General features: G+C 48.5%; 1 protein-coding gene and 1 pseudogene across 1 annotated transcript; both read right to left on the bottom strand.

Moving 5' to 3' along the window:
* Window positions 1-364: 364 nt before the first annotated feature.
* Window positions 365-3,164, bottom strand: LOC100281437 (LHT1). The gene is made up of 7 exons (NM_001368013.1): window positions 2,958-3,164; window positions 2,673-2,854; window positions 1,791-2,586; window positions 1,605-1,710; window positions 1,413-1,504; window positions 1,225-1,293; window positions 365-1,120 (listed from the first exon to the last, which is right to left on the bottom strand). The coding sequence occupies exons 1-7, from the start codon at window positions 3,030-3,032 to the stop codon at window positions 1,022-1,024; spliced, it is 1,419 nt and encodes a 472-aa protein (NP_001354942.1). The 5' UTR covers window positions 3,033-3,164; the 3' UTR covers window positions 365-1,021.
* A 5,147-nt stretch (window positions 3,165-8,311) lies between these two features.
* On the bottom strand, window positions 8,312-12,083 carry LOC103629002 (lysine histidine transporter 2-like; annotated as a pseudogene).
* Between the last annotated feature and the right edge of the window lie 375 nt (window positions 12,084-12,458).

Here is a 12,458-nt window from a genome sequence, read left to right as displayed (position 1 = left end):
GTCACCTTCATATATATATATTTTTCTTCTACCAATTAAGTAGTAGGATTACTTTGCGATTGGTGCACAGAAAGTTAATCTCAGTTCGACTTGTGAAGAGAAGCAGAGAACTACGAGATTGTTTGGTATTATATTGTCGCTTCTAGTCACACGATTCAAATGTTTCTTCATCGATTCGTTTGAGTTCTTAATTAATTTTAGTTTTAAAAATAAATATAAATAAAGTCTGATTCTAATATGGTTTTGTAGCGTAAAATTTAGAGCTCATTATCATCTCTACTTGTAGCTAAACTGATTGCTGGATTGAACAGAGACCGATCCCTTTCTAATAAGGCTCTACAACTAGAACAATAACAATCCAGAGACCAAATATTCACCGTGCATCTAAACTGTACCAATGCACCCACTGTTTATCAAGATCCATCAAGTACAACAACGCATGATCATCAATGTATTTTTTTCGTGATTAATTGAATGAAAAGTGGTAGGAGAAAAAAAAATGCAACAAATACGACACATTTTAGGCCATCTAAAAATATACATATATGAAGCACAACTCTTTCCCTTTTTACGCATACACACACAGAAGCTAAGATCCAATTCCCCTGAATAATGTAAAAAAACATCATATACACGTACAATTGTACAAAGATCCACTCAAAGCAAACTCCTAGGTTAGACCACAACCAACAAGGGAAGCATTACATGCCAGGAACATTCTCATCAACCGAAACGGGTTCTAGGTCCTGTATGCATGCCCCGGCATCCGAGCCGACCTCCTTTCAATTTTGGCACGGCAAAGAACTCGCACTGGACGCTGTAATCGACCGCCGATTAGAGCACCCGGTGCGAGTTTTTTGTCGTGCCAAATTAAACAAGGAGTTGGAAGCCCTCATGGAACAAAATCCAGAACCTGTTCAGCTGATGGTAACATGGTATATATGGCCTAACAAGACTTGTCTGTCAGTTACTGGTGAAGCAAGGGGTTTGCGTTGTTTTTTGCACGATAATTGTGCAATGTTTACTGGTAGAACTTGTATGTCTTGGCGCTGATAATGATCTGCCGGAGCCCTCCAATCGGCGCCAGCACCATCAGAAGCACTCCAAGGATGATGCAGATCTGAAGAACATAAAAGAGGAAGAGCACACGAGTAGGTTAGAGTTAATTAGATAGGCTGCTGTTGGATTGCATTGGTGGGGTATTTGGTTGGCTCTTCTTCTTACCCAGTTGGTGAACCATGAGAGGCTGAACCGTTTGGGCTTGTAGATTGCGAGCCACATGATGCATGGAAGCTGGCAGCAGAAGAAGAAGAAAAGCAAGAAGATTTGGTCAGCTAGCTCTCATGTAGTAGTCTTGTTGCAATTCTGAAACCCCGGCCTAAAACGACAGTGCAGGTGCAGCAGGAGCTTACGAAATAGGTTGTGGGCGCGAACGCGAATCCGCCGAAGAAGCTGAGCAGCCCGTCGAAGAAGGGAAACGTGATGGCTATGAACATTGTGAACGCTGCAGCACACGTTGTGGCATCGATCTCGTCAGGTCAGTCTGGTTTTGTTCCTCACATTTGTAAAGGCTCATTTGGACTGAAAAGTTTCAGACAACGTACCAACGTAGACAGTACGGGCAATGAGACGGAGCGTGAGGCCTGGAGGGAAGCGCAGCTTCTTCACCAGCACCGTCTCTATCATGTCGAACACGGGCATCGCATAGATCTGTGTGCAGCCAAACACAAGCATTGATCAGTTCAGAGATGCTAAAGCTGCTAGCTTAATAATTAGTTTGACTTAATTACCTGGTAGCTGCCAATGACATGGATGACGACCATCATGTTGGCGAGGGCGATGAGCCACCTGGGTCTGTTAAGGGTGACGAGGATGTCGCCGTCGACGCTATCGCCGAAAGCCCAGTAGCCGACGAACGAGACGGGGAAGTAGCAGAGCGCGACGACGAGGTAGGCGACGACGACGCCCTTCCACATGGGCTTCTTGGACGGCTTCTCGGGAGTGGACGGGATGGTGGCCTGGATCTCCAGCACCACGTTGTGGCCCGCGTAGGCGAACGCCACGGTCCCGAGCGCGCCCAGGAACCCGAACACCTTGCCCGGCGGCGTGGTGGCCCTGAGTCCGTAGTCCACGTCGGGCACCCGCCCTTTGCTGACGGACGCGCCCCACGCGATGGTCGAGTAGCTGAGCGACATGACGGCGGCGGCCAGGGACACGCCGGAGATGGAGTCGAAGTTGGGCAGCTGCGCCAGCACGAAGTGGCAGGACGCGAAGATCATGATGAAGTAGGTGAGCCTGATCTTGCGCCCGCCCTCGCACGCCGCGTCGCCGCACACCAGCACGTCGTGGAACTTCTGCAGCGACGTGCCGCCGGTCACCATGTACACGATGTTCACCCCCACCTCCACCACCAGCTGCTGCGGCACCACGATCCACAGGCCCAGCCGGTCCCCGAACGCGTGCTGCCCCAGCTCGTGGTACCGGTCGAACCGCTTCCCCGGCACCATCTCGTGCATCTCCACCATCTGCCACAGCGTGTACAGCGTGATCACCCACGACAGGAGCATGATCGTGATGCCGGCACCCCTGAATCCACAGCAGTAGTTACATTCATGACAAGTACTCCTATCATCAGAATGGAAATGATGACTGATTGATTGATGCGTGCGTACCAGCCGAGCTGGGACATGGCGTAGGGGAGGCCGAGCACGCCGGCGCCGACCATGGCCGTGACGTTGTGGAAGGCGGAGTACCACCACTTGGCATTCCGCGTCGCGCTGATGGGAAGCCAGTTGTCGATCGCCGCCGCCTTCTCCTTCTCCTCATCCTCGGCGCTCCTGCCGCCGCCGCCATCCTGCATGCATATGCGATCGAGATCGACTTGTTCTTATTGCGTTGCGTGTCTGCCAATATTACTAAGGAGTCCGATTGGTGACGGACGACGACCGACGACGTACCCTGGCCGGAGAATAGCTGGCGGCTGGCGGCCCTTGCTGCGTCGTCATCTCCACGGACGGCTGGACTGCCGCCATCTATCACGACGAACGGGATGGATGGTGGATGGCGAAGACGAGAGAGAGAGAGAGAGAGAGAGAGAGAGAGAAATGGGAGATTGGAGAGCGAGCTAGGGAGATCGAGGAAGGTGGAAAGGCAGCAGGGGTCATAGTAGAGGGATTTAAGCGGAGCTCGCCTTCTTTATACGCATGCTGGCTCGATCCAGCAGCAGGTCATCGATCCATGCCACCTGATCCATCATCCATCTGAAAGCAGGAGAAGAAATTCGCTTCCTCGCCGCTGTGAGTGTCGTCGTCGTCGCTAGCTCATCGACTCGTCAAACCCTCACGCTGCACTCTCTGACATGAAACACAATACACGTGTAGGACTGGACAAAATACGCGTGGCTTGTAACTCCCTCGACTCATCGTCAGTTCGGCTCGGCTCGTTTCAATTTTGTCACGAGCATCTCAGCTTGGTTTGTTAACGAGCCAGCTCGACACGAGCTCGAGTCAGCTCGTTAGCTCGAATGAGCTAACATTTATCTGCAAAACAAAACATATACATATATTGGATGGATTAATAAGTGATGATTTATGTTAATTTAGGGTTTAAATGACGTGATATATAAAATTATGAGTGTTGTTAGTCTTTTCTAGTGTTAAAGTAGTATGAAATTAACTAGCAATGGGTTATATTGTTGTATATACACATGTATACTATTTTTGTTGTCGCTCGTGAGCTAAACGAGCCAGCTCGAGCTCGCAAACGAACCGAGCCGAGTTGATTCTCTGCCTCGATTGCTTAACGAGCCGAGCTGAGCAAGCTCATTCCCTTAACGAGCCAGATCGAGCTCAGTTAACGTCGAGCCGGCTCGATATCCACTACTATACACGCCCTAAGTATCCGTGCATGTGTCATCGTTCTAGACTCTATCCACCGAGAATAAACAAATAAAAAAACAAGTCGTCGCTGAACTCATGCACGAATCCCGTGGAACAGCTCAGCTCGTTCGTTGACGCTGAAAGCGACCGACCTGGGTTTCACTCTTTGCAGGTATCCCGGCTGGACGGTCGACGAAACGCGTCGGTCCAAGGAAATTGTAGACAAGTCTCTGCCCAGCACACGTAGCTGCACCTGCACTGCACATCGATCCTCCGTCGACTCCTGCAGGTGTTCTGGTCTCGCCGTTCTCTCTAGTCTGCGCGTCGTCGAGCACGCGGATCTTTGAAAAAAAAAAAACCTCGCGGTTCCAACCAGTACAGCTCCGTTAGATTTTTCTTCGGTTTAGGCCGTGTTTGGAGGAAAAAAGAAAACAAATTCTCTACAGTTAAGCTTTGGATTTATGACACACATGTTCATATCTAACGATGATCATGTGACTTGATGGTTCTGAGACTTTTTTTTTTAAAAAAATCTGCCCTCGATCATTTTGGAGCAGGAAGAAACGATCTGCCATCGATTATTGGCACTAGGTGGACTCATAAATCTAGACCACACTGTATTATGAAGAAAAAAAATTGCAATCAGTTTGAGATGGTTCTTTTTTTTTCGTGTTTGGAAGGAGCTGCGCCACAGGAGACACCGGAACAAGCTAGTGCGCGCGCAACCAAATGTTCTCCAAAAACAAAAAACAAAAAATTCTATGAACTTGCACTGTAGATTTTTATAAATATCATAATATATATAATATACTGCTGCTGCGGACTTTTCTTCTCATGGAATTGCTAGCGTGCTTCCAAGAAATACAGCCGACCACACCCGTGTGGGTCAAGCAAGCCGCTGACAAAAACGTGGCACTCGAAACCGCAGAGTACGCAATAATCGATCACTGCTCGCCCTCCGTAGAAAAAAAAAGGTACCATATATCTGTTCACATTCTTTCAGGACTCGGTCAACGGCTTTGACCAACGATTATAAAAATACTAATACGGAGTATGTATTACGTGTAATACTCCTTTGTGTCCTAGATTAATTGTCGCTCTACGGTATTTGTGTCGATCAAGCATTCTTAAATCTGACTAGATTTAAAGAAAAAAATATTGAAAACATGTGTATATATCTCTAAATAAGTATGGAACGTATCTGATGTAACCAAACCAATTAGTGCAATCGTGCAACCAAGGCACAGAAATGAAAGTGGAAGGACATTTTTTAAAACGTCATTTTTTTTTTCAAAACAACCCTCCCATTATATTCCCACCTCTCCCTAATTTTTTTTTAAAAAAAAACAAGGTCATCTCACCTCTATTTATGTGTTTTGGCTCTATTTATGTGTTTTGGTTGCACGGTTGCACCAGATACATTCCCAAATATAAGTTTGACCAGTTAGGTTCACACATCGACTACTAAAGTGAAACCAAAGATCTTGAAGCCAAAAAAACAAATCAGAAGTTTTGTGTTTGGCAAACAACCATCAAAACCAACGGTCGCGATATGTATATAAAGAGAAGACTAGGGGAGATTTTTGGTAAGTCCCAAAAACAAAAAGAATGAAATGTCGTGAGAGGTTTTGTGCTCATCACGTTAGAATACTGGAGAGCAAATTTTGTGGAATTGTGGAGTGGAGCAGTTCTTTGACTCGAGCCAGCAGCTCAAGATCAAGTGGTGCCTTGGTTGAGCACTAGTTTAGTTTCGAATCCACCTTAAGCCGCGTTTGGTTCCATTAGCCCTGAGACTAAAGTTCAGTCTAGAGACTAAATTTTAGTCCCTACTTTGTTTGGTTGTAGGGACTAAACAGATTCTAAATACATTAAATGCAACACATAAAGACCAAAATGCCCTTTTTGTTTGACACCAGTTTTCTAGCAAGGGTAATTGAAGTAAATATTGCTCTTTAGTCTCTTTTAGCAACCATGTGAGGGACTAGAGACTAAAGCCAATTAGTCCCTACTTTAGTCCTTCCGTTTGGCAAAATAAAGACTAAACGGGACTAAAATCAGGGACTAAAGATTAGTTCCTCTAACCAAACATGATCTTAGTGTGAACTAGGGGTGACAGGCAAGGCAACGATGTCTCGTGAGAAGATTCTTTTCTCCTAATCGGTTATTTCTTGATCTCAATTTCCGTTCATGCAATCTACTTTGAGCACTTTATGTTCTTAGATATTAAACTGTTGCATCTCACCCTAGGCCGGTGCAAAACCCTAACCTTGCCTAACAATAGTAGAATTTAGGGATCTCGTGTGCAACATGATCAGATTCCCCCCTAATGTTCGTGGTTTTAGATGGAATTGTCATTTCAACCCCTCCGCCCTCTTGTAGATATCTTTCATCATAAAAAAAATACTTGAAAGTAAATGTAAAAAGGGAAGAGGATGCACTAGAACTTTTTCCCATCATGTTATCAAGATGTTGGGATACCCCATCTACCCTCTCCTCCCTCTCTAATCCGTGTGGGAGAGCCAAGAAGAGTTGAGCTTCATTAGGTCACAAAGGCTTAAGGTCCGCTAGGAGTACAGATTCGTGTCAGGCCACCTGGACTCGTGTTTTCTAGTCAACTTATATAGTTGGGACTTGGGAGCAAGAGAAGGAGAGAGGTCAGGCAGTAGATTTATTTATTTATTTATTTATTTATTTTATTATTATTATTATTATTATTATTATTATTATTATTATTATTATTATTATTATTATTATTATTATTATTATTATTTACTGATAGAACGCATCTCCCAGCATCTAAAGCAGATTTTGCATAAGGAATAGAACCCACCAACATTCATTCTAGCTTGTGTAAGCAATAGAACCACCAGCATTCATTCTCCCTAATGCATGCACACATATATAGCTACCCTAGCTAGAACATAGCAAAAGAGTACATGCATGGGTATATAGATGTCCAGAAAGCATGTGGCCCGTTAGCACGGCACGAAGCACGGATTTTTAGCACGACACGAGCACGGCACGGCACGAGTTAATCCGGGCCCGGGCTCAGCCCGGTCCGGCGAGCGTGCCGGGCTCGACAGCCATCTCGGCCCGTTGGGCTGGCCCGAGCACGGCCCGATATTTGGTGGGCTTAGAAACCGGCCCGCTACAGTGGCCAGCCCACTTCCCCAGCAGCCACAGCGCCGTATCCATCCTCCACGTCTGGCCATAACCCTAACCCAGCGCGCAGGCCGTAACCCTGATCCACTGCGCGCAGGCCGTGGCCGCCAGCAACCGCCCCAGCGCCGTGGACCTGCTGGGCAAGATCTGGGGAGACACCACGCAGAGGCTAGCGCACTGCTTCGCCGAGGGGCTGGAGGCGCGGCTCGCGGGCATGGGGACCCAGCAGCTCACGGCGGCGATGAAGTGCGCCGCCGTCGTGGAGATCCTCAGGGCCTACCAGCTCTACCTGGCGGCCTGCAGCTTCACAGCGATGGCGTATAAGTTGCTGGGTTCCAGTGGCGTAGAAGTTGCTGGTCGTCGGCGGGAGGAAGAAGGTGCACATCGTGGACTACGGCGACCACTACTACGGTTTCCAGTGGCCGTCGTTGCTGGGCTACTGGGGTAGCCTGGAGGCTGGGCCGCCCGAGGTGAGGTCGTCGTTGGGGCATCATCTACGCGCTGCTCATGGACATCATCGACGCGCTGCTCATGGACATCATCCACGCGCGCCGCCGCCGCCACCAGGGCTGCTGCTGGCCGGACGCGCTGCCGAAGGAGATGGAGCACGGGCTCGGGCTGGCACGGGCCACTAAATGGGCCGTGCTATTCGGGCCGGCCCGGCCCGGTCGGGCCTATACCGTGCCGGGCTCGGGAAGAGGTTTGGGCCCGTCGGGCGGCACGGCACGGCACGATTAAGTGGCCGGGCCTAACCGTGCCGGGCTCAAACGGGCCGGGCCGAGTCGGGCTCGGGCTGGGCCGGGCCGTGCCGCCCGTTTGGACATCTATACATGGGTATATGAAAGACCCTCTGACTTAATCAGCAACTGAACACTCACATATAGATGGCCAAAAAGCACGAGGCCCGTGAGCCCGGCACGAAGCCTGCTTTTTGGACCCGGTCCGAACCCGGCACGGTATAATAAGCGGGCGGGCTTGGACAGGAAATTAGGCACGGTGGGCTAGCCCGGCACGGCCCGTTTACCTCTAAGCCCGTTAAGCCCGGTTTTTTTACACTAAAATGTGCTTATCGGCCCGTTTAGCCCGCTTTTGGCCCGTTTTTTCGTGCTAAACGGGCCGGCCCGGCCCGTTTAGGCCCGCTGCGGGCCGGGCTTGGACAGAAAATTAAGCCCGCTGGCACAGCAGGCCCGGCCCGGTTTTTGGCCGGGCTTCACCGGGCCCAGGCCGGGCCGGGCCGGGCGGCCCGTTTGGCCATCTCTACACTCACAACATGCCTCTGACGACTATCATCTCATTCGGACGGATCAAGCTCTGGTTACAGGAGGCTATCCTCTTCTATTTGGTTGGTACGTACGACGACAGAAGACACGCAGCCCGCTGTGGCTGAGCACGCGGTAGCTAGTTTGTTTACGAGTAGAATCGGTACGTCTTGGCAGACAGGATGATCTGCCGGAGTGCTCCGATTGGCGCCAGGACCATCAGGACCACTCCAAGAACAATGCAGGCCTGAAAACATAGCAGAATTAAATTAATCGATGGTTCAGCAATGCCCAGCCAGCTAGGGACGTTCTGTTGCCAAAAAAAAATCAGCTCGAGATTGGTGGTTAGCTCATAATCTGGCTCTCACCCAGTTGGCGAACCATGAGAGACTGAACCTTTTGGGCTTGCAGATTGCAAGCCACATGACGCAGGGAAGCTGGCAGAAGCAGAAGAAGAAGAAGAGAGGTTCTGTCAGATATCAAGTCAGTACATGCATGGAAGGATCAGTGGGAGAGCTTACGAAATAGGTTGTCGGCGCAAAGGCGAACCCGCCGAAGAAACCAAGCAGCCCGCCGAAGAAGGGGATGGTAATGGCTATGAACGTCGTGAACGCTGCACGAGTAGTTTAGCATCGATTTGTTTAGCAGAGATTTGCAGTATTTTAGAGTGAGAACTGAGAACTGTGAAGAGAAGATCAGCTGAGGGTTCAGACGACTTGATAGATGAGTGACATTACCGACATAGGTGCTCCGGGCAATGAGACGGAGGGCAAGGCCGGGCGGGAAATGCAGTTTCTTCACCAGGACCGTCTCCATCATGTCGAACACCGGCATCGCGAAAATCTGCCAAAAAAAATAAACATTTGGATAGAAGAGAGCATAGCTAGCATATAATGACGATGATGGCATGAGGAACTGAATGAAAAAGGTCAGTAGTCAGTGTCCACTAATAATCAACCAGCACACAGTACCTGGTAGCTGCCAATGACATGGACGACGACCATGGCGTTGGCGAGGGCGATGAGCCACCGGGGCTTGCTGAGCGTGACGAGGACGTTGTCGTCGACCTGGTTGCCGAAGGCCCAGTACCCGAGTAGCGAGACGGGGAAGTAGCAGGCGGCGACCATGGCGTAGGCGACCACGACGCCCCTCCACATGGGCTTCTTGGACGGGGTCTCCGGCGTGGACGGGATGGTGGCCTGGATCTCCAGAACCACGTTGTGCCCCGCGTACGCGAACGCCACGTCCCCCAGCGCCGCCATGTAGCTCAACGCCTTCTCCGACGCCGTCGCCGCCGCCGCCAGAACCTCGTAGTCCACGTCGGGCAGCTTGCCCTTGTGCACCGACGCTCCCCAAGCTATGGTCGAGTAACTGCCATGCATAGGTCAGTCACTATATATCTCAGTAACGATTACTCCGGCCGGCTATATATATACGCATATATATGTGATACGTACACGTACGTACCTGAGTGACATGACAGCGGCGGCGATGGAGACCGGAGACGCCGGAGATGGAGTTGAAGTTGGGGAGCTGGGAGAGCAGCAGGTGGCAGGACGCGAAGATCATGATGAAGTAGGTGAGCCTGATGTCGCCGCCGCCCTCGCTGCACCTGCCGGCAGCGTCGCAGACGACCACGTCGTGGAGCTTCTTCAGCGACCTGCCTCCGGTGACCATGAACACGATGTCCCCGCCCACCTCGACGATGAGCTGCTGCGGCACGACGATCCAGAGGCCCAGCCGCTCGCCGAACGCGTGCTGCCCGAGCTCGTGGTACCGGTCGAACCGCTTCCCGGGGACCATCTCGTGCATCTCCACCATCTGCCACATGGTGTACAGGGTGACGACCCACGACAGCATCAGCACCGCGATGCCAGGTCCCCTGTGTGCAAGTCGTGACGACGACGCCCTTGTGAATTGAAGAATGTGGCATGCATACGCATATGCAGTGTGCCGGGGCAGGGAGCAGAGATATATGCATGACAGTGTCACAACTCACACGTACCAGCCGAGCTTGGACATGGCGTAAGGAAGGCTGAGCACGCCGGCGCCGACCATGGCGGTGACGTTGTGGAACGCGGAGTACCACCACTTGGCATTCCTGGATGAGGTGATTGGGAGCCAGTCGTCGATCGCCTGATCCTCCGCACCTTCACCACTCCTCTCGTCCTGTCAACAAAAAAGTTTTTACATTTACCCTTTAGCATGCACTACCGGAATTTGGCTCTTTGCCGAGTGCCAAATTCTTTGCCGAGTGTTTTATTTCGGGCACTCGGCAAAGAGCTCTTTGCCGAGTGCCACGCAAAAAATCCTCGGTAAAAGAAAACACTCGGCGAAGAAGCTCTTTGTCGAGTGTTTTATTTTTGACACTCGGCAAAGAGCTCTTTGCCGAGTGTTTTTTCTCCAACACTAGGCAAAGACAATTTAAAAATCACATTTTAAAGTAGTAAATTAATTTAAATGAAAAAGTTTTCAACTACAAATTTGTATAACTCATCATGATGTACAATTTATATAATGAACATTTTTTCATATGACAAAATAAAAATAAATTTGTTCATAAAACCTATCTCTCTCGTAGTTTATGAAACTACGAGAGAGACGTATAGAATTTGTGCATATTGTTAGAAACATCATCTGAGATAAACAAATTAACAAACAACCAAAATAAACTTTGTAGATCTTGAGAAGTTATAGAAGTTTATAGTTGACAACTTTTTCATTTGAAGTCATATTGTCAACGAAAACTACGTCTGAATTTAAAAAATTTAAAATTTGAATTTTGAAAACGACTTCGAAAGGAAAAATCACCAACATGAAAGTTGTAGGTATTGAAGAGTTATGAAAATTTGTAGTTGACAATGTTTTAGTTTGAAATCATCTTGTTATGCAAAACTATGTTTAAATTTTGAAATTTGAATTTTTCAAACTGTCTCGGATGGAAAAACCACCAAAATAAAAGTTGTAGGTCTTGAAATGTAATGAAACTTTGTAGTTGACAATTTTTTGATTTGAAATTATCTTATCATTGAAAATTTCGTGTGAAGTTTTTAAATTTAAAATTCAAATTTTATAAACGGTCTCGGATGTAGAAACTATTAAAATAAAACTTTTAGATTTCAAAAAGTTATACAACTTTAAAGTTGGTCACATTTTCAAATGAACTCATTTAGTGCTTTAAATAATCAAATTACTCTCGATTTGTTATAATACATAGGGAATGAAAACGTAATATAAACATAATTGGTGTAGTAGTGTAGTGGTATAGGAGGGTATGCGCGAGAGAGAGATTGCGAGTTCGAATCTCACCATTTACAAACATATAAGTTTGATTCAAAATAATAGTGAAAAATGATAGGACAACGAGTAAGGTAATAGGGTAGGGTTCGAGAGTTGTTCCTAGAATTTAAAAAATGTTTTGCTGTTTTTTTTTAATTTTTTCGATTCTTAATTTGCCGATGAAATCTTTGCCGAGTATTTTTTGCTGAGTGTTACACTTTGTAAAATAGCCTTTGCCGAGTGTCTTAGACACTCGGCAAAGAACACGATTCCGGTAGTGATGCAAACAAGCGTCGTCAGATAAATTGTACTAGGATTGAAGTACAAGTACCTTAGTCGTAAAAGAATGGCGGTGGTTCTCGCGTGCTTGAGTCGCCATGGCACTGGCAGTCGTCCGGCAGTCGTGAGCAATGGATCGGAGAAAGAAGAAAGCGGCTGAGTCGACGGCCGCAAGAGGGGGAGAGGAAGCGGCCGGCGATACGGAGATCGATCGATGCCGGCTCAGCCCGTCTCCTTTTATACTTGTTGCAGAGACACCTGTCAACGCGTTGACTCCAGCGCAGCAACGGCTAGCGCGCTGTGGAGGGCGGCGAACCTCGGCAGGCATTTATCTGGAGTTCCGGACTGATAGGCGTGCCGCGTGCATGAGATGAACATGGACGTGTTTTAGGTTTCCATGCATGACGCTCGATGCATCAGTTTTTTTTTGCCTGCTCGTTTCATTTGTGTTGTGTCTAGCTAGCAGAGAGTAGCAGTTAATGCATGAGCTAGCGCGTACTCGTGCTCCGGGATAGAGAAGAGATACTCGGTGGTGCATGGCATGGGGGGATCCAGCTCTCAGAACTACGAATCGCGCTCGATTTTGCAACCATGGCGTGTG

This window comes from Zea mays, chromosome 6 (assembly GCF_902167145.1).
Source record: "Zea mays cultivar B73 chromosome 6, Zm-B73-REFERENCE-NAM-5.0, whole genome shotgun sequence".
NCBI lineage: Eukaryota > Viridiplantae > Streptophyta > Magnoliopsida > Poales > Poaceae > Zea > Zea mays.
This window is presented reverse-complemented; position numbering and strand designations above follow the sequence as displayed.